The sequence below is a fragment of the Primulina tabacum genome, chromosome 7 (genome assembly GCF_025594145.1).
Source record: "Primulina tabacum isolate GXHZ01 chromosome 7, ASM2559414v2, whole genome shotgun sequence".
In the NCBI taxonomy this organism is placed as follows: domain Eukaryota; kingdom Viridiplantae; phylum Streptophyta; class Magnoliopsida; order Lamiales; family Gesneriaceae; genus Primulina; species Primulina tabacum.
In genome coordinates this window covers 40,489,771-40,507,584 of record NC_134556.1, presented here as the reverse complement: position 1 = coordinate 40,507,584, position 17,814 = coordinate 40,489,771, and the positions used below count along the sequence as shown (strand labels likewise).

At 34.4% G+C, this 17,814-nt stretch overlaps 4 protein-coding genes across 4 annotated transcripts; 1 reads left to right on the top strand and 3 right to left on the bottom strand.

The window, feature by feature from the left end:
• Nucleotides 1–993: 993 nt before the first annotated feature.
• LOC142552099 (DEAD-box ATP-dependent RNA helicase 52-like) lies at nucleotides 994–6,615 on the top strand. Its single transcript, XM_075661722.1, has 7 exons — nucleotides 994–1,151; nucleotides 1,699–2,520; nucleotides 2,635–2,718; nucleotides 3,241–3,483; nucleotides 4,003–4,170; nucleotides 5,077–5,190; nucleotides 5,689–6,615. The coding sequence occupies exons 2-7, from the start codon at nucleotides 1,798–1,800 to the stop codon at nucleotides 6,160–6,162; spliced, it is 1,806 nt and encodes a 601-aa protein (XP_075517837.1). The 5' UTR covers nucleotides 994–1,151; nucleotides 1,699–1,797; the 3' UTR covers nucleotides 6,163–6,615.
• A 1,807-nt stretch (nucleotides 6,616–8,422) lies between these two features.
• LOC142551021 (dirigent protein 22-like) lies at nucleotides 8,423–9,128 on the bottom strand. The gene has a single exon (XM_075660070.1). The coding sequence runs from the start codon at nucleotides 9,046–9,048 to the stop codon at nucleotides 8,461–8,463; it is 588 nt and encodes a 195-aa protein (XP_075516185.1). The 5' UTR covers nucleotides 9,049–9,128; the 3' UTR covers nucleotides 8,423–8,460.
• Nucleotides 9,129–11,287: 2,159 nt separating this feature from the next.
• Nucleotides 11,288–12,013, bottom strand: LOC142552098 (dirigent protein 22-like). Its single transcript, XM_075661721.1, has one exon. The coding sequence runs from the start codon at nucleotides 12,005–12,007 to the stop codon at nucleotides 11,366–11,368; it is 642 nt and encodes a 213-aa protein (XP_075517836.1). The 5' UTR covers nucleotides 12,008–12,013; the 3' UTR covers nucleotides 11,288–11,365.
• A 3,979-nt stretch (nucleotides 12,014–15,992) lies between these two features.
• LOC142552096 (homeobox-leucine zipper protein HAT14-like) lies at nucleotides 15,993–17,600 on the bottom strand. Its single transcript, XM_075661720.1, has 4 exons — nucleotides 17,240–17,600; nucleotides 16,830–17,164; nucleotides 16,503–16,582; nucleotides 15,993–16,366 (listed from the first exon to the last, which is right to left on the bottom strand). Exons 1-4 carry the CDS (start codon nucleotides 17,502–17,504, stop codon nucleotides 16,093–16,095), a joined length of 954 nt encoding a protein of 317 aa, XP_075517835.1. The 5' UTR covers nucleotides 17,505–17,600; the 3' UTR covers nucleotides 15,993–16,092.
• Between the last annotated feature and the right edge of the window lie 214 nt (nucleotides 17,601–17,814).

Sequence of the window (17,814 nt, the reverse complement as noted above, 5' to 3'; positions counted from 1 at the left end):
GTAAAAATCTTTATGATTAAGAGTTTTAGGTAGTGTTTATAAGATTTTATTTTAATTCGATTTTCTAGACAATAAAATGTTGGAATATTGTATGAGTTGTGAAATATTTAAAATAAACTCTTTCAAACACTACTTTAGATAATATAAAATATTTTACAATATGAAAACCGACTTAACGTTAGATAACATACATATGTGAGTCACAAACTATAACATAAATATTATATGCTCCTATTATATGTTTTGCGGGTCGGTCCGGATTGCAATTTCTTCATTTATAGAATATATTTATCAAAAATTCCAATTTATATTGTACAGTTTCCCCAAATAAAAAACTCAATTACGTATATGATTATTATCAAGTACTAAAAGGAATAGAAGAAGTATATATGGGCTGGTCGGGGATTTGGAGTTTTTGGGTTGTATGCATGAAAATGTGGAGAGTTGATGAATCATGAAAACAGAAGCCCAAACTTTGGATATTTATTTTTTTTAAAAAAAGCAATAAGGCCCATTTGGATGTGACGGAGTCGTGTTTTCGGGACTGCTATTTAACATTATATATATAAAAACCATTTTAATCGGTTTAATTTACATGAATAATTGCAATATAATTTTTAAAACCTTGCAATGTGTGTGTGTGTTTTTTTATTTTAAATACAGCATACTCGTTTGTATTTCGATACACAGAAGATTACTACTTTTAAAAGCAAAATACATAATAAGTTCATTTATTATAATTTCCTCTATTATATTTGTATTAGGTGAGTCAGAATTTAATAATGTGAGAAAACAAAACCTAGTTATTACAAAAAATCTTTATTATTATTATAAATAAACTTCACAAGTATATATATAAAAATATATATATATATATTTAAATTTAAATAAATAGAGAGAGTCTAAATTAATTAAATAGATTTTTTTTTGGTTGTCGGTGACACGTTTTTTTACTAATACAATATTACGATCGAATTTAATCTAATATTTAGTTGCTATATTCTCTATTTCATGACCCGATTCTCTCGTCCCTATATTTTCTCCTTCCATTTTTTCTCTGCGCCGTAAAGCTAGGGTTTCTAAAATTTTCTCTACACCTTCTGTCTTCCAAAATATGCTATTGCCGAAAAGCTTGTGCTGATTTATCTCAGGTACAAGGTTTATCGGCTCGTAGATTTGTACCGATAGATGAACACGCAGTTGCACGTATTTGGATTTATCTCGCAACGTGTCTGTGTAATTTGTTTGTGTGTATCTGTATAAATATATGCGCTCGCATTGTTAAACTGTATTGAAGTTTAAGAGTTGAGTTTTGAGGCGGATCTTCCTGTTTGTACGTAATCTGTGTTTGTGCGAATGTTTTTTTTTTGTCGTTGCATTTCTGTTTCTTTCTGTGTTGAGCATCCCAGCTTGTTTTCCCAGTTTTTGCTTTTACTCTCCCACTCCCAAATTTTTCTTCCCTTTCATTGTTAGTGACGAATCAAGATTGATTTATCAGTTTGATGATGCAATTCACGTTGGTTCGTGTCAAATTTTGATATTTTTTTCCAAGAAATGTTCTATAATCAGGGCACTGTTGTATTTACTTGCTCACAGATTTTTTGTGTGACGAATCAGGATTGATTTATCAGTTTGATGATGCATTTGCTATGGTTTGTTTATTGATATATATATATTTCAAAACTATTCTTTAATCAGGGTATTGGGGTGTAACATAACAAGGAAACAACGATACTAGTCAGAAATTTTTGGGATAGTTTTACTCTAATTTGTCTGTGGTCAAGAGGTTGTTGAAAAATGAGAACTTCATGGGCAGATGCCGTTGAGAATGCAGCTTCTGGATTTTCTGATGATGCTGGGACCAGTGGAGGCAATGGACCCACATCGGCTCCCACTAAGCCTGCATATGTCCCACCACATCTCAGGAACAAACCTCCTGCTTCATCCCTGAGTGGTGGTGCATCATCGGGTAATGACAGGTCCGGGTATAGTGGATCAACAAGTGGATCACGACAGGCTGGCTCTGGATCTGATTACGGACTTCAGGGATATAATTATGGAAGCCGTGGAGGTAGTGGCCGGGGTAACAGGGACCGAGAGGTCAACCCTTTTGGTAATGAAGATCTGGATGCAGACACTGAACGTGCATTTGTTGAACTGGAGAATAGTGGTATTAACTTTGATGCATACGAGGATATTCCTGTGGAGACAAGCGGTGAAGATGTACCACCACCCGTAAATACATTTGCGGAGATAGATTTAGGTGATGCTCTCAATTTGAATATTCGAAGGTGTAAGTATGTGAAACCAACCCCAGTGCAGCGACATGCTATACCGATTTCACTGGCAGGACGAGATTTGATGGCCTGTGCTCAAACCGGATCAGGAAAGACTGCTGCTTTTTGCTTCCCAATCATCGGTGGAATTATGAGGGGACAGTCTCCAATGAGACCGCGTGGTGTCCGCACTGTTTTTCCACTTGCACTTATTCTCTCACCAACTAGAGAACTCTCAATGCAGGTAGGCCATTTATTTAATGAGCATCAATTTCATCGTATTTTATACGTTTGTGCAACTGATGTCTTCACATTTTGAGATGGAATATGTATTGATATTTTGCATCTTTTGCTTAAGATACATGAAGAAGCTAGAAAGTTTTCCTACCAAACTGGCGTCAGAGTAGTTGTGGTATATGGAGGAGCGCCAATAAATCAACAGGTTATGGATGTCCTTTTTCTCCATTTCGCCCATGAAGGCATTAATTGTTGCATACCACTTCTCCTCCTTTATTTTATGTTTCATTCCATGTATATTTTGTTTACGGAAAATGATATTATATAATTAAATTTTATCTCCACTTCTCTCTGGTTTTAACAGTATTTTTCAGTCTGGAAAAGATAATTTTTAGCGGTAATAACAACAAAACGTTAAACGATATTAAAATAATTATTACTGTTAAACAAGCAAAATTAGAAATGTTGATAATAGCCATGTATGACCATAGTCATTTAAGGCGTAAGGAGCATGGGCCTTGTGGAGCCTGAGGCTCAGGGGATTATCGAAGTAAGGCCCATTAGGCATACATTGTTGAATTCACATATATGAAGTGGATTTTACTAAAATACTACATTAAACAAAATATTCAATAATAATGTAAATAAAAAAATTTCGTAGTAAATATGTGTAAGTTTTTACAATACCTCATATAAATGAATTATGATATATTGATTTTTTGCGCAGCTGCGTGAACTTGAGAGAGGAGTTGAAATTCTGGTGGCAACACCTGGAAGATTGTTTGATTTGCTTGAGAGAGCAAAAGTTTCATTACAGATGATAAAATATTTGGCTCTTGATGAGGCAGACAGAATGCTTGATATGGGTTTTGAGCCGCAAATCAGAAAAATTGTAGAGCAAATGGATATGCCTCCTCGTGGTGAAAGACAGACAATGCTATTTAGTGCCACCTTTCCAAAAGAGATCCAGGTATTCATTGGATTATGTTTCCATTTTTATTTTGTCTTTGCTAGCTGTGATCAACTTCTTGCATTGTCCATGAAGTTATTAGAAAATTTCATCTTGCTGAAATCTCCTATTAAAAAGTGGCAAGTAATTTAATTTCGTGTCAGTGAATAATGAATACGGTTCTTGTTGGTTGTGGTGGTTGGTGACTGAAATACTGATTTATCCTTTGTGTCCTTGATTCCATTCCTTATACCTGGCAATTGGCATTGAGCTATCCGTTGCCTCTATTCTTTAAATTTTTAATCGGCGATTGATGGTTTTTTGGAATAGGATAGTGAGAGAGAATTTGGAATCTAGAAACATGAAACAAATCTAAGTTCTTGATTGTTGATACTGGGATAAACAATTCTTTAAAGAACATATTTTCTTCTTTTGTTCTCCGTATTTTGTAAGAAATAGTCTTATAGAGTAGATGATGATGTTGTCCTTGTGAAGATTTATACCAATATTCATCCTTTGAACTCTACTGTTGGCCTGCAGAGACTGGCATCCGACTTCCTTTCAAATTACATATTTTTGGCAGTTGGAAGGGTTGGTTCAAGTACAGATTTGATTGTTCAAAGAGTTGAATTTGTTCATGATAATGACAAGAGAAGCCATTTGATGGATCTTATTCATGGTCAGAGGGCGAACGGAGTTCAAGGAAAGGTAATTATATATTGTGGTAAATATACAGAAATTGGCTTTTGTTGGATTATTTCGATCTTTCAACTTGCTTTGTTGTTAAAACTATGCCCATCTTCTTGTTCTTATTTACGAATGATTGTTTCAGAATTGTATATGCTGATACTCTTTTAGTTTACTTCCGCTCTTCTGGTGGAACCAGCATATTGTGCATTCCCATATTGCATATTTTGCAGAAGGTTTTGCATTCCTAACTACAGAAATTATGCTATCTTAAGACTTGTTTAGTTTTGTTTTGAAATGTTTTTTATTTTTTAATTTTTCTATTGCACGTTTAGTAACAAATATTTTATACGATATGTTAATTGGAGCGATCACAGTTATTAGAAGTTTATGAGGCATTCTCCTAGGTTCTAGTTTCACCGATGATTGGCCTTTGTGCCTAGGTACAATCTAACGTGTAACCCGTCAATATAGAACAATCGGCGCTCCTTTAGCATAAAGCCCTAATGGTGGGTTTAAAAAACTCAAGGTGCTTTTGAAGCGAATACTAAATGTAGGGTAACAAATCCTAGACAAAATGCAAGATAGTGGTCAATAACATTTTGCTTACAGACTGATGAGTATTTGTTTCATTTTTTAATTGTTTGTGAGGTATTTGTGAGGTACACACTGGATTATATACGATAGTTGTATTTTTAGATATTTAGAGTAGATTGGATTCTAGTATATTTTCCTTTAAGGTGCCTCAAGCCAATTCATCGCATGCCTCACCTTGCACTAGAGTTCCTCGCACTTCTACTAACATGGGGTTGAGATTATTCATTTCTTTGCGTTGTCGTTATTTCAAACTTCCACTTTACTGAATTCATCATTATTCTGTTTACTTCAAGGGCGTGTTTGGTTTAATTAGTTTGCTTATTCTTGCAGCAAGCTCTTACTTTAGTATTTGTGGAAACGAAGAAAGGAGCTGATTCATTGGAACATTGGCTGTGTGCCAATGGTTTTCCTGCCACTACAATTCATGGAGATAGAACACAACAGGTGATTGGTAAACACAGCCGACAATTTTACGTGGTTCCCTGTCATGATATAGAATATTTGTCCTCATTTATTGCAAATAATATTTGAAATTAAAATAATGAATTATAAAAAAATCATAATGAAAAATTTCACCTTTTTCATGCATGTTGAATAAGATACATGCTTTTATTTTTATGCCTGTTTTGTAAGGAGAAATGTGTGTTAAAATACTATAAAATTATCGGAATGTGGATATATTTCAAGAGGGGTTATTATGATCTTTGCTGATTAGGGTTTGCATCTGTATTTATTGACCCATCATGATTTATGAAGAAAGTTGAATGCTGTGACGATTTGCCCATGATATTTAAGCTAGCAGCCACGTGGGAGTAATTCTCTAAACAATTGGATGTTCTGTCATTTCTGTTTCTGGCTTATTTATCATTTTATAGTAATAATAATAATAATTATTACTATTCTTATTATTATTATAATTTGATGTTTGATGTCTGGCTCCAGGAAAGGGAGCTAGCACTCAGATCCTTCAAGAGTGGGAACACGCCAATATTAGTTGCAACAGATGTGGCTGCTCGTGGTCTTGATATTCCACATGTTGCTCATGTAATCAACTTCGATCTCCCAAATGACATAGATGATTATGTCCATCGGATAGGACGTACGGGTCGTGCTGGGAAGACGGGATTGGCAACTGCCTTCTTCAACGAAAATAACACGTCGTTGTCTAAGGCATTGGCTGATTTGATGCACGAAGCAAATCAAGAAGTGCCGGATTGGTTGACTCGGTTTGCAAGTCGACCCCTGTATGGGGGTAAAAGTAGGCGTGGTGGTGGGCGTTTTGGTGGTCGTGATTTTAGAAGAGAGTCCTCTTTTAATCGGTCTGGGAGTGGCTCTAACTACTATGGAGGAGGCGGCAGTGGTGGTTTTGGCAGTTACGGAGGAGGAGGTCCGGGCGTGACCAGTGCATGGGATTAACCACTCGCAAACCTTCATCTCTATTATTTATGTTTGCAGAAAGAGTACAATATAGTTTTTGTTTTCATGAGAATCGGAGGATTGTGGAGCTCATCTTCTTTCTGAATGGGAAGAGACAGAAGAGAAGTCGATATCCGTTTTTTGAGATGATTGCGAAGCATACTTTTTAATTTTTTAAAATCATGAGACGGTTATCCTTTTGGGATTTACCAGAGATTTTCATGATAGAATTGCGGTTAAGCACGCTGACATTGATCGACAAGTTGGCTTTTCTCATGTGAATGCGTAGTGATACTGCTGCCATTTCAATTGTCGTGTTTTCTGAAATTGCATCCTATAAAAGGGGTTCGTGTTTGGATGCGGAGTTGTTAATGCTGATAGGTGTGAATACCAACCATGCGAGAGCTTCCGCCGCCGCCGACCGCACCTTAGTCGATGACCAACAGTTGTCTATTTTCTGTTCATGTGCAAGATTTTTTCTGAAATTTAAATTTTACGTTTTCAGTTCTCGGATAACAATCCTTAATCATCATTAAGCTTCTGTTATTTATGAAAATGTGACACTATTTTTTTTATACCTAATTTATGGTTACGATAGATTTTGCGTAGCAGAAAAAATCATTTGCCTGTAAAATCTCTAAATTCCAAGGCATTAGATTTTTCATTCACTTGTTTGATAAGGGAAAAATTATTTGTATCTTATGAAGCTATCAAATTAAGAATTGCTAAAATGATTTTTATGACAAACATCCTTGTGATTATTTAGAAACACGCTTGGCATATAATTGATAATTTGTTTGTATTAAATGAGAACCTGACTGGGATGACGAACCGCATTCAGATTTTTAAAGAAATTAGAAAACAATTGCACATATTAATTAAATAATGGAAGAAATCAACTACTGAAAACAGCTTTGCAAAAAAACTTGTGTGAGACGGTCTCACGGATCGTATTTTGTGAGACGGTTCTTATTTGAGTCATCCATGAAAAAATATTACTTTTTATTGTGAATATCGGTAGGATTGACCCGTCTCTCAAATACAGATTCGTGAGACCGTCTCACAAGAGACCTACTCAAAAAACTTTATCTGTACAAATACCAAGAGTATGTTTAAAAGGTTATTTCATAAGAAATAATATCCATTAAGGTAATAATATATATTTGAAGAAAACATCATCCTTCTACCTAGTTTATGAGTAAACAGAGTTGATGAAAATAACAAAATTTGTGTCTTGGAAAGATGTTCTGATGATGAAATTTGTGATTGTTTGATCAATTGTCATGATTTAGATTTTCTTTACCAACAATTTTTCGAACAAGTTTGTTTTACAGGATTTGGCCGGTGCAATTTATGTGGTTAGTTGCACGTTATTACATTAGCTCGGTGGTTTACTTAGTACACCGAAAGACACTGAATATGAGTTTCATGGTAATAGAAAAAAAAAACAAATTTTGTAGATACCTAAACATTTTTCTAAGAATCGTTTAAAACCATGCATCATTAAACGATGGTATATTTGAAAACGTGGGTTCGAGATTAATGATTTCCAAATCCACAATCTATTTTTGTATTGTGTATTTTTGGACAAAGAAAAATAATAAGGTGTTTCGAATCTTACATTTTTTCTCCAATGATATTTCATTTACACTTTGAAAGGATTTGAAATATATAATCCCTAAACACTAATCAAGAAAACATCTCTCAATCAATATTCACACAATATAAAAATATTATCAATCTTCACCTTAATTCAAATCCCCCAACCCACGAAACAGAAAGGCAAGTATACCTAATCTTCAACTAACTCCAATCCTTGGCTAAAATCAACGTTAGGTGAGAGTGGATGACCAAAAAAGAAATAATTGAACTGAACTGTCCATCTATGTAAAATTCAATCTTCAGTATGTTTTAAACTCTTTACATTCTAGAAAACGTGGAACCAAGATTTCACCTTATCACTTATTTTGATTCCAAAGTTGTCTCGAAATAAATCATTTGTGTTCGTCTTAGGGGTTTGTAAAGCCTGATAATTTGGTGTTGGAAACATGAAAAGATATTAATTCTCTTATTGCCAAAACTTGCACTCTTACAATAGAGTGACATAAACTTTTCTCGAGAAGAGAGAAACGTGACTTCGAATCTATATTAAAACAAACGTGATTTTATGACATGAAACTCTCCCGATTGGCAGAGAATTGTGTTCGCATTTGCCTTTGAAACAAACTAAACCCATCGTTAAGTTAAAAAAAAAAACATGTAAAGAAGAGTAAGCCAAATATTCGATTAATTAATTCATCAATAATGGAAGACGGAGACATTGTACTCAACCACAGTATCCCCGGTTTTAAGGTCGAACGTTTGAGTCCTTGCCTGAGCATACCCGCGAGCAAACCGGAACACACCGCTGCCGCCCACCACCGGCATCTCTCTCAAGCCGGAGAAAACCGCGTTCCTCCCCAATATACTTAGCGTGCTGCCATTGAATTCCCCTTCCGTGAAATAGTAGTTCAGTACCATCAAAAGCCCGAAGTTATTCAAATCCGCCGACGCGTATATCCCTTGTGCTCTCCCCACGATTTTCGAGCTCATTTCTGGGCCAATAGTCAAAGGGTCGTCCATCATCACCACGAAGCCGAAGTTGGTGACGGAGGAGTTTGTGACGGCAGCCTCCGCGACACGCACGGCGGTGGGGTTGGGGCCACTGACTATGTCGTGGAAGTAGAAGTGGAGATGGCTGAGTTTTTGTCTGCCGAGGCCGATTTCTTGTCTGGATATTTTTCTTGCGAAGTATTCTTGGGACTTTCCAGAAGGGATGAACGTTGCAGAGAGAAAGAAAGTGATGACAATGGTGGATGTGAATTTTACAGCCGAAGTGGAGGACATTGTAATGGAGATCAAGGTTTTGAAATACTTCTGATCAAGGTTTTACAACTTTTATGAATGAATGCAGAGACGGAGTTGGAGCTACTAAAAAAATTATATTTTAATTTTTTATATAAATATATTATTTTACCCTTTACCCTAGATTCCTCTTCCTTCCCAAATTTTAAGTCAAAATAAAAAAATCCCAAATCCAAAAATTCTCAATATTCTTGTTTTTTTACATACAATTTTCTAGCATTTTATTAGATAGAAGTTTGGAAGTACTTAAAGTAAAATCTTGCAACTACTAACTTATTTGATTTTGTATTCTTAGTTGTTTAATTGTAATTAAATTCTGTGTAAACAAGGAGTATAGCAACCTCTAAATAAAATTGATTCTGCACTTTTCATTTTTTTTTTTTAAAAAGGTTTTTGGAGTTTCTTAGTCCCAAATTTTGCTCCTTTTTTGCTTAATTTGATTCAAATTTAGAAGTTGGTCTCATGTTAATTTTTATTCTCCAAAAGAGATTTTGGTATTTTTGTAAATAAAATGATTTTTTTTTTAACATTCTTACTTTAATCAATATTTTTGTCTAATCCAAAATTATTATTTTTAATATATAATTTTTCGCAATAAGTTCAAGGTCAACCCAAATCTAATTACTTGATTCGTCCATGTATGTATAATTAGTTATACAACTTCTATCCAAATAGCTGGTATTTGTCAGACAAAATACAAACACGAAAGAATATGTGGACTATTATGCAGAACGATTAAGTTACACATAAAATAATATCAATCGTGAGTAAATAAAATAAAATGAAAACTGAGAACCAAACCGTAATCAGAAACAAGTACAGTTAATTTACAATGGCTAAATTTGCAGTAACCTATCACAGAGGTATTACACACAATGAAAGGAAAAATACCTTAACTTATCCCAGAAAAATGAGATAGCATAATTAAATGAGAAGAATGCAATGAATGATCTGTTGTTGTGTGTTTTGAGGACTATGAACACCTCTATTTATAAGTACATGAGATTCTTGCATACAGTCACATGATGAACGTAACATTCGAAAGGCCAAAATTCTGCCAGCCGAAGCACCAATAGACACAAATCAAAGGTCTCATCAGAAGGTATGGTCAGGGCATGTGGAAGGTCTCGAACGGAAAATGAAATAAATAGCAAAAAAAGGTGGACAATTTTTGCCTTGATTTGCACCTCTCTTGCATATGTGCGCGAAAAAGAGTCGGATAACTAGTCAATATTACACTTTACAAAGTATAACTTAATATAAATTCATCCAACCAACTTTATTTTTTTTATACAGGACAAACCCATCATTCCACACACACACACACACACACACACATATATATATATATATATATATATATATATTTGGCATGTCGAAATGATTTGAGTACTGAGACATGCCAAATATTTAGAATGAATATATTTAAAATGGGCATTTGACAGCGAAAATGCAAAGAAAATTGAGTGAGAGCCTGAGAGGTAAATAAAATTGTTAAATTAAGGGAACCCTTTCTTAATTAATTGGAAGCACCTTTACCATTTATAATACGCGCGATATACGAAGAACTTGAAAAGTCAGTGTATCTAAACTTCCTTTGGGTTAACTTACTCCTTGCTAATTGCCAACCGTATAATTATTTATCATAATAGAAAGAAAGTGGGATAATAAACTAAAAGTTGTTCAAAAAATATATTAATCAATATACCAAGAAAAATACAAAGAGAAACAAAAGCTGCAGCATACTTGGCCTTGTTCCACTGGAATCAGGCACGCGCACGCAAAGGATAATCGAAGTAAACCATTTTTCTAACGAAAAATGTATCCATTCTTAGCTTGCTTGTTAGGAAACCGTTTGTTACGAATGATGATATATTATTTGACTATTGCACGTTTTTATCACATCTTACATTATCTTTAAAAGAAAAAAATTGAAACCAAAGTGTCTCTTAATCATCATTTGATTCGAAATTAGTCTCGAAACAAAATCAATATCGTTTTAAGAGTTTATGTTATATTATGTGTCATAAAGAATTTATATGATAGCCAGATAACTTGGCCTTGGACTTAACTATAATGTATCGAAAAAAATATTTTGTCTATGGTAAATTTACATCATCGAATATTTCTGAATATATATAAATCTGGTGGTAAATAGATATAGATCACAGATCTGTAATTATTTATATGACACAAAAAATGTTTATCTCAACCTCAACATAAAGATAATTAAGTTAATAAATATTAGGACACTCTTTATTTAATGGAAACATGCCAAATATATATTTAAATTAATTCTTCAATAATGGAAAGTATGGACATTGTACTCCACCACAGCATCCCCAGTTTTCAGGTCCAAAGTATGAGTCCTAGCCTGAGCATACCCACGAGCAAACCGGAATACACCGCTGCCGCCCACCACCGGCATCTCCCTCACGCCGGAGAAAACTGCGTTCCTCCCCAATATACTGAGCGTGCTGCCGTTGAATTTCCCCTCCGTGAAAGCGTAGTTCAGTACCATCAAAAACCCGAGGTTATTCAAATCCGCCGACGCGTATATCCCTTGTGCTCTCCCCACGATTTTAGAGCTCATTTCTGGGCCAACAGTCAAAGGGTCGTCCATCATCACCACTGCGCCGAAGCTGGTGACGGAGGAGTTTGTGACGGCCGCCTCCGCGATACGCACGGCGGTAGGGTTTCGCCCACTGACTATGTCGTGGAAGTAGAAGTGGAGGTGGCTGAGTTTTTGTCTGCCGAGGCCCATTTCTTGTCTGGATACTTTCCTTGCGAAGTATTCTTGGGACTTTCCAGCAGGAATGAAAGTTGCAGAGAGAAAGAAAGTCATGATAACGGTGGAAGTGAATTTCACGGCGAAAGTGGTTGCCATTGTAATGGAGATTGATTGAGGTTTTTTGAACTTTGTGAAAGAGCATAAATGCATGGAATGCATTAAGGCTTTATAGGGCAGGATTGTGCATGTAGTCTATTAAGGTTTTTTATTTCTATTTTTGAAAATTTCTATTTTAGGTTGTACAACGTAAAATATTGGCGTAGCATCAAAAAAGATAAAATATCTAACACAATGTCAACGCAACAATAAAATAAAACTGAAAACAAAAACAAACGTTACATAACTAAAATACAACTTTTAACATGTTAGATAACCGAAAAAACATTACAACTTATAAGATTAAATTCACTATTTCCCTATTAAACTTGTAGAATTAAAACAGTCCTTAGAAATAACTAAAATTATTTGCAATAGAGGTTAAAATAGTGTTTTTTCCGCACCAAACAATATAACATGCATGCAGCTAGTGCCTGATGACAATAAATATACTTTCACATATAGTTGACATTTTTCTATTTGCGATTTCGGTCTCTTATTTTTTTGAAACATCGGAACCAACAGGTATATCTAATTAAATTAAAGGTCTCTAAATTTGCAGCAAATTCTGATATTGCGGTTTATTAATTCCTAGAACCGACCAAATTTCAACCTTAATTGCCACGCAAATTGAGATATTATTCACTTCTTCACAATAAACTCTTCCAAGATTATTACGTGGTCAGAAGGATTTTAGGTGAAAATACGATGACGTTTCCGTAAATATGAATTTACTTGGAGTTTTTATCAACACTGCATTGCCTCTCAAATTACATAAAATATAACTATCGCAGGGTAAGTCTTCAAGACCACCATAGTTATCTAATAATACTAACTCAACAAATTAAAACACATATCGTACGTGCAATAAATTATTATTTTCAATATTATAATTTTTAAATTATTTATCATGAATTATTTTTCGTCCACAAATAATAAAAAATATAATAACACATTTTTTAGAATGATATATGGCATCATTTCTTTGTTATAAAATCAGTCGAATAAATTTATTTCAACTCTTTTTATTTTTTGATTTATACACAGTAATTAGTAATAGATAGTAGATAATTTAATTAGGATAATTTCATATAATATTTATGCACATCAAGGAGATAAATTTAAGATGTTTTTATTCATCAATTAATATAATATTATAATATAAGCTAGATTAAACTCGTTCTTATTTGTGTTTTTTTTTTATTTTGTTCACGAACCTCGGAAAATCAGTTTTATTTCCTTGTTAGTAGGCCTAATATTTAATTGAAGCCCATATTTTGAAACAAATTCAATAAACTATTGGACCCACCGGCCCAAATATATCGAGAAAGCCTAGCACTAGCACCCATTTCTCTTCTTTTCTGACACAGAGAAACAGGGCGAGTTAGCAAGAACACTGAAAAAAATGCCGGCGGGACACGGATTGATGGCGCGTACTCGGGATCTGTTCGCTCGCCTTTCAGGAAGAAGGGTCCCACCCATCTCTCGACCTACCTCCGGATCTACAAGGTCGGGGATTACGTAGATGTTAAGGTTAACGGGTCCATCCACAAGGGGATACCCCACAAGTTCTATCATGGAAGAACTGGCCGGGTCTGGAACGTTACCAAGCGCGCTATCGGCGTTGAAGTCAACAAGCAGGTAAGGATCGAGTGCGCACATGCTTACTATGTATGCATTTGTGCATGTTCTTTATGCTAATATAAATACCTATTTGACTATATATTTTCATTTCCATGTTTTTTGTGTATATATGTGATTAGGCCATGTAAGTTGATACGGAAATGATCCTCTCTCAGCTCGATTTTTGTCGATAATGAGAATCTGCGATGCTTGTTTCTCGAAACAGTTGCCGCCTGAGTGGAGTTTTTGTAAGATTTTGAGGTTTTCAGATTATAAGAGATGGCTTCCATCAGCAATTAAATTTTGATAATTTAGACCAACTTGCACTTCTTAGAATTCACGATGTAGTTATATTTGGAATCTGTCAACGATAGGATAACAAGAGATTAAATGAACTCACAGTAGAACTTCTGGATGCATTTCGTAGCCTATCTGTAATTCTGTATGTTTTGACAAATCCATGAAGCATAAAGCTTTCTATCCACCTCACAAAATTTGATTAAATTAAACAAGCACGCACAAGCGATCAGGAATTGACAATATTTGAAATTCGTTCTTTTGCTTGAACTTCTTGACGTAAGGACTTTATGAAGCTTCCCTAATGCATCTCCTTTCTGTTTCCATTCCGCCGATGTTGAATTAAGTTAAATAAAAGAATTCATTTTATCAGTAACCGTTGAAAAGAAATGGCAACGTAAATGCTGCCTGCCCATATCAAGAGATGAAAGGGTAGTAAGAATCCTCATTTGCAAGAAAATTGTTATATGAGAAGATTGATGTTTTGAATGAATTGCATTTCATTCTTTTTCAATCTCTATCATTTTAGATATTTGTTGTATTAACTGGTTCAAGGGCTGTATTATGTTTTAGCTTTTATATCAATTAAGAACGAAGTTGTTAGTGGAATTGGAGATAATAGAATGTGTGTGCTTCACATTTCATCGTCAAATGTGTAAAGCTGTTTTCTCATAATTTTGATTTAGGGAGACTACTCGTATATAAGTTGAGTCGATTTTGTTGTTAATCTATTGTTGTCAACAAACCAAGGTTTACTGTTAATCGAATTAGTGAAATATCTAGATAATGAAACTGAGAAGAACTTGTCATAGCCTGAAGATTATGAAACTTAAGTTTGGGATAAGTTTTTCGGTTGTAGATCCAATTGTAACAAAATCTCTTCTCGACTAAAAAAGACTCAGAAGATAGAAGAACTTTAATATTTAGATATTTGAAATCATGTATTTTAAAACCAAAAACTTAAAATCAATTTCAATTGCGGGGATGGTTTTGATTTTGATTTTGATTTGTACTTTTATACTAGTAATTAGTAATTACAATATATTTATAATATTATTCAGAATAAAAAAAACCCTATGTATTCCATGAAAGTATACACACGCACAAATGCAGACCAACGATACTCATCCTTAAAAATTTTGAATGGTATCATATATCGCTTTTCTGTTTAAAAATGTTTTTAAACACTTGATCAGCCTAATTGTTTTCTAAAGAAATTAATTCCCATTTTATATATATATATATATATATATATATATATAAAGCTGTTTGGTGCCGCTTATTAGCGCTTGTGGCCTTTTACCACTCTTGAGAGACAACCTTAATCTTTTCTGTCTCTAAATGTGAGGACATGATCAGCTGTCTTTGTCAAAAATATAACAAAATGCAAAAAAAGTTGAGTAGGAAGAAAAAATGGCATGGACTTAAATAAATAAATTCCCTTAAATTGCTTGATGTTGAACCATTTGCGGCTTCGTTAAATTAAATAATAAATATATATACAAATCGCCATGATCGATGAAGTACATTGCCTGATTATCTCGAGACACAACACGATATCGATTTGATTGAATGAGGCATGCATGCTTGTTATAAGATTACATCATGCGTGAATTTTATATATGAATTATTTATTAAGTTTGAATAGTATTAAGTGGAAATTTCCATAATTCTGAGCACCAAATCCATATTAATGTTTTATAAGGCCAAAAGAAAATATCAAAAAAATTTAAAAATGTTTACTACAGCGACCTTTAACTTAATAATATATAAATATAAATTATTAGTTTGCTCGATTCTTATGGAAAAATAGCTAATATAAATATATGAAACTGTATAGCTATAAAATAATCTCTTAAAAAAAAATTGGACTTGTCATCACATTTATAACAATTAATATTTGATGATTCGGGAAACAAAATTTCACGAAATCATCATTCACCTTTCATCATTTTGTTTTCACAATCATGAAACCAAAATCAAAAGTATTTTCATTAAATATTAAAAGAAGAACAATATTCATCACTTCTACGGGCTTCTGCTCCCACAAAATTCACGGGATATTATGCAGATCACGTAATTATATATATATATATATATATATATATATATATATATATATCCCACAATTAATATTCCAAATACCGGTTATTTATATACAAATGGGAAGAAAAAACAAAAAACAAATCACGATTTTCTTCTGTAGCCTTCACTGTGGATCAAGAAGTAGCATGATCAGATGGTTTGCACGCTAAAGAAAGCCCTGTACTCGCAGCCACCGTGGTGGTGGAGGCGGCGGCGGCGGCGGCCACCCTTTCGCACGAGGGGCACATTGTTAGAGTGGTTGCAGGAAGGTGCTCGTAAAATGGCTGTGAAGCTTTGAGAGCTCTTATTTCTTGAAGTTCCTTCTGCAACCTTCCGTTCTCTTCAGTCAATCTCTCACAGCACCTCTTTAAATACTCACAATCCACCTCTGTCTGCTTCAATTTCGTTCTGATGGATTCAAAACAATCTTATTTAATATATTTACCCAAAAAAATTTGTGTATATATATGTTGAAAGAGATATCGAGCAAGAAACTTCTGGTCTTGAAACATGAATTTATGATAAAAATTATCTTTGGCGTCACCTTGCTCGTCTGTTCTGGAACCATACTTCCACTTGTCGAGGACGGAGATTCAACTGCTTTGCCAGTGCAAGCTTTTGCCTCTGTTACCAGATAATTAAAACCCCATGTCAGCACAACTTTTCATTTATATATGTTGATTGAGATTATTTTCTTCTTGCACGTGAGATACGAACACATTTCAGCAGATGAAAACCAAACCATAGCATAAAATTTGCAAGCTGGAGAACAAACCATACAGAAATAGTCCACCCCCTTTTTTTTGTTCAATTTCCTGTTTTTGATGGAGTTGTTCATTGAAATGTCTCGAATATATATATAAAAACTTACAGGGTTGAGTGTGTTGTGTTCTTTGAAACTGTCTTCAAGAAAGGAAGACTGTTCTTTGGTGAGTCTGAGTTTCTTTCTTGAAATACCATTTTCGTATTCCTCACCACTTCCTCTCGAGCTAGAACCACGTCCATCGGCACTGTCGTCTAATTGTTCATTATAATTTGCAGAAATCAAAGAATCGAAGTTCCTCTTCCCACCTCCATTTCTAAATACCGAAGAATCCATCTGAAAACATGAAACAACGGCAGCTGCCCTCTTATCCTCAGGATTTTCATTCACTAACGAGGCGGTTCTCCGGTTCACCTCCGACACACTTCTCGGTTCACCTTCAACTGTAAAAAGAACTTGTATTAAACATCATACTGATAAGATTGATTAGCAAATAGTAAAGTTTTCTAAGAGTTTACAGGTCTGGGTAAGCCCAGGGAACTTGGAAAGTACTACAGAAGGTTGACTCTTATGAACAGGAGAAAAAGGCATCAGATCAAGCTGAACCGGAGGATCATGGGAATCATCGTCTTTTTCTATACCATTTTCAGCCTCGGAAGTGGTGAGTTTTCCCACGGCCATGCAGAACCCTAATTGATCTTCTTCTCCGACAGCACCCTCTTCTGATTTTTCAAGAAAAAAGAAGGGCTTTGGGGTGTCACCTAAACTTAGAGCCAACTCCATTAACAGTGACAAATAGGGGGAGAATAGAGTTTCTTTATAAATGGAGGATTATGCAGAGGTAATTTGAAAAGAAAAAAAGCAGCGGTCCAACGCACGTTGCTCGAAGAGATACTGGTACCCCTCAGATTTATATGATTTGACAAGAAGCAATGGAATATTTTTATATTAAAAAATTGAAAATCCAGTGTTGACAAAATACACGTGAATAATATATATATATATATATATATATATATATATATTGTATTTTCGGGGTAAAGTATTATGTTATTATGTCTCCTCTTTTCCATTTAATATTTTTTGTAATATA